The sequence below is a fragment of the Sinocyclocheilus grahami genome, unplaced genomic scaffold (genome assembly GCF_001515645.1).
Source record: "Sinocyclocheilus grahami isolate Dianchi unplaced genomic scaffold, SAMN03320097.WGS_v1.1 scaffold593.1, whole genome shotgun sequence".
In the NCBI taxonomy this organism is placed as follows: Eukaryota; Metazoa; Chordata; class Actinopteri; order Cypriniformes; family Cyprinidae; genus Sinocyclocheilus; species Sinocyclocheilus grahami.
Window position 1 is genome coordinate 259,114 of NW_015505772.1, and position 2,797 is coordinate 261,910.

Genomic DNA, 2,797 nt, shown 5'->3' on the forward strand with positions numbered 1-2,797 from the left:
TTCAGGAGAAAGGAGCGGGTAAGATACTTAAGTTGTCAGAGTTTAGCAGTCGTACTTTTGGACAAGCCCTACGGGAACTGCTCAGTAACGCCTCCTACAGGACGAACATGCAGAGACTCTCTAGTCTTCACAGGGACCAGCCGATGAGGCCTTTGGACTTGGCCGTTTTCTGGATTGAGTATGTGATGAGAAATAAAGGAGCGACTCACCTGCGCTCAGAGTTCTACAAGATGCCGTGGTACTCATACCATTCTGTGGATGTCTTGTTGGTTCTCTTCACTGTTGTTGTTGTGTTTGTGTTTTCTGTGGTTGCAATAATCAGATATGTGTGTTATAAAACGTGCTGTAAGCGAAAAATTAAAAATGAATGATGCTATCTAGATTTTAATACTCAGATTTGCATGCAAAAACAAAATAACTGGGGAATAGGTAAAGAATTTACTCAAATGCTTTGATAATTTGAACAATAAATACATTTTCTTTTTTTTAAAAGGTGTGTTTCCTTTTAATCAATAACTGGCTTTAATTATATATTAAACAACAGCACTGATACAAAAAATGTGGAAACATATTTAAAGGGGTCATATAATGCTACATGCACTTTTACAAGTTGTTTGAACTGAAATGTGTGTTTGCAGTGTGTGTACACAACCACCCTAAAATGATAAAAATCCACCCAGTGGTTTTTTGTTAATCTACTAAAATCTTTACCCCTTTCTCAAATCGAGCCAATCTCAGATGCCTGTCTGTGTGACGTCAGACAGACAGGCCCCTCACACGATAGTTTGAGTGACAGTAGCATTTCAGCACAGACTGGACTGGCATCTTACCTTAGACAAGCTCTGAGTGAGCTGTCATCAGTCCGCCATTGTTTCACTGCTGGAGCAGTTGTAGACAAGAATGACTCCTAAGCGATTGAGGTCTTCTGTTGTTGGATGTAATAATGAACATAGCAGTCGTCGTTTACTGCCGACATCTGAGCCGCTGAAGACGCAGTGAATTATGTTGTTTTTGAAGGGAATGCGCCCACGATCTACATAAATGCGTCTATGTTCGCGCGAATCATTCGTGATCCAGCTTCACCTACAGAAGAAGTGAGTGTGTTTTTTAACGAATCTTTGCAAATCGCTTTCCTAATAATGTGCTAATTAGCAAGTTTCACGATGAATGCAGCTAAAGTAAACAGTCTCTCTGAGAGCGCCTCGGAAGATAGGGGCGGGGTCAGCAGAGCTCATTAACATTTGAAAGAAAATGCTACAAATCTGCATGCTCTGAAAAGAGCTGTTTTTGACAGGGTGAAAAATGTGTTTTTTTACACTACCATTGAGAAATTTTAACCAAACTATGTTACAGACTTTTCATTAAGACCCTAAAATATCATATCAACTTGTGGAAAATGGGCATCGTATGACCCCTTTAATACATTAATATTTACAAAATATTACTGACAAACAGCGTAATGTGTTAATTTTTAACTACAAGTTGTTATATGAACAACCAGTAACTACACTGATGTTTCACTGTATGCTGAATGTGTTTTAATCACTAAAAAGAATTACTCAAAACTCATTTGTTCTGGAATCGGACTACACTGATCGCCCTGCATGTTTATGATTCACTAAAAAGAACCGGCTTATAAGAGTCATTTGTTCTGGAATCCGACTAAATTGGTAATGCTGTATGTTTGTGATTCACTTAAAAGAGCCGGCTCATAAAAGGTTTTCATTTGAGACTTTGACTAAATTGGTCGCACTGTATGTATATTATTTCCTAAAAAGTACCGGCTCATGAGTCATTTGTTTGGGAAATGGACTACACTGGTCGTGCTGTCTTTTTAAGGCATAGACATTATAAAAAAGATGAAGTGATGCAAAAATGTCCCAAAGATGGCCGCCGCCATCTTACATTGATAATTTCATTTGGAGCCAGAGTCTGCACAGTAGTGATCGCGAAGTGGAGCTGTCCATACTCCTGCAGACTCATATAATTCATAAAAAAATAATTATTAACTGCTAGCTAACAGTCACCTGTTTTTTTCCCTGCAAGGCTAACGCTAAGCTTGTTGTCTTAGCTAGTTAGGCAATAACATTTATTTACTAATTCGCTTATGAAGCACAAATTTAAGATCAATTAGTACAATTTACTGCAGAACAACTCGTTTTGTCGCTGTGAAACAAAACAGTTATGGAAAACTAAAAGTTAAAGTTGAGCTTTAATCTCCTCCTGAAGATCCCAAAAGTATCTCTCTATCTACTTCGCTCAGAGAAACTGTCAATCACAGCTGTCAATCATTATATCAGACCCCATGTTTATAGCATCAAGTAACTAAAACCCAAAGCTATTAGAAAAACAAGCACTTGAACATACATCAGCGTAATAAGAACTACATAAAATTAGAGAAACTAACTTTGGGAAAAATGTATTTGAAGTGTTCATTTATTTATTTATTTATTTATTTACAGCGTAATAATAAAATTAGAGAAACTAACTTTGGGAAAAATGTATTTGAAGTGTTCATTTATTTATTTATTTATTTATTTATTTATTTATTTATTTCAGTTGGGATCCAGTCCCATCTGTTTACCTGAAGAGGGTGGTTTATGACCTATAGTGCAGCCAGCCACCAGGGGGCAATCAAAATGTTTTGGTTTCACTTTTCAGGATGTGTGGTTTATGATTTAATAAAGAGAATTGGCTCATACGAGTCAGTGGTTTGGGAATCAGAAAATTGGTCACAATGTATGTTTATGATTCACTAAAAAGAATACGTCATTGGACTTAACAAACACTGCAAATT

The 2,797-nt window shown here is 36.8% G+C and overlaps 1 protein-coding gene across 1 annotated transcript in view; it reads left to right on the plus strand.

The window, feature by feature from the left end:
• Positions 1-417, plus strand: part of ugt5d1 (UDP glucuronosyltransferase 5 family, polypeptide D1) — a 3,195-nt gene extending 2,778 nt beyond the window's left edge. Inside the window, exon 3 of the mRNA XM_016240563.1 lies at positions 24-417. Within this exon, the coding sequence (XP_016096049.1) occupies positions 24-371 (348 nt within the window). The 3' untranslated portion in view covers positions 372-417. The remainder of the gene's footprint in view (positions 1-23) is intronic.
• The last annotated feature ends 2,380 nt before the right edge of the window (positions 418-2,797 follow it).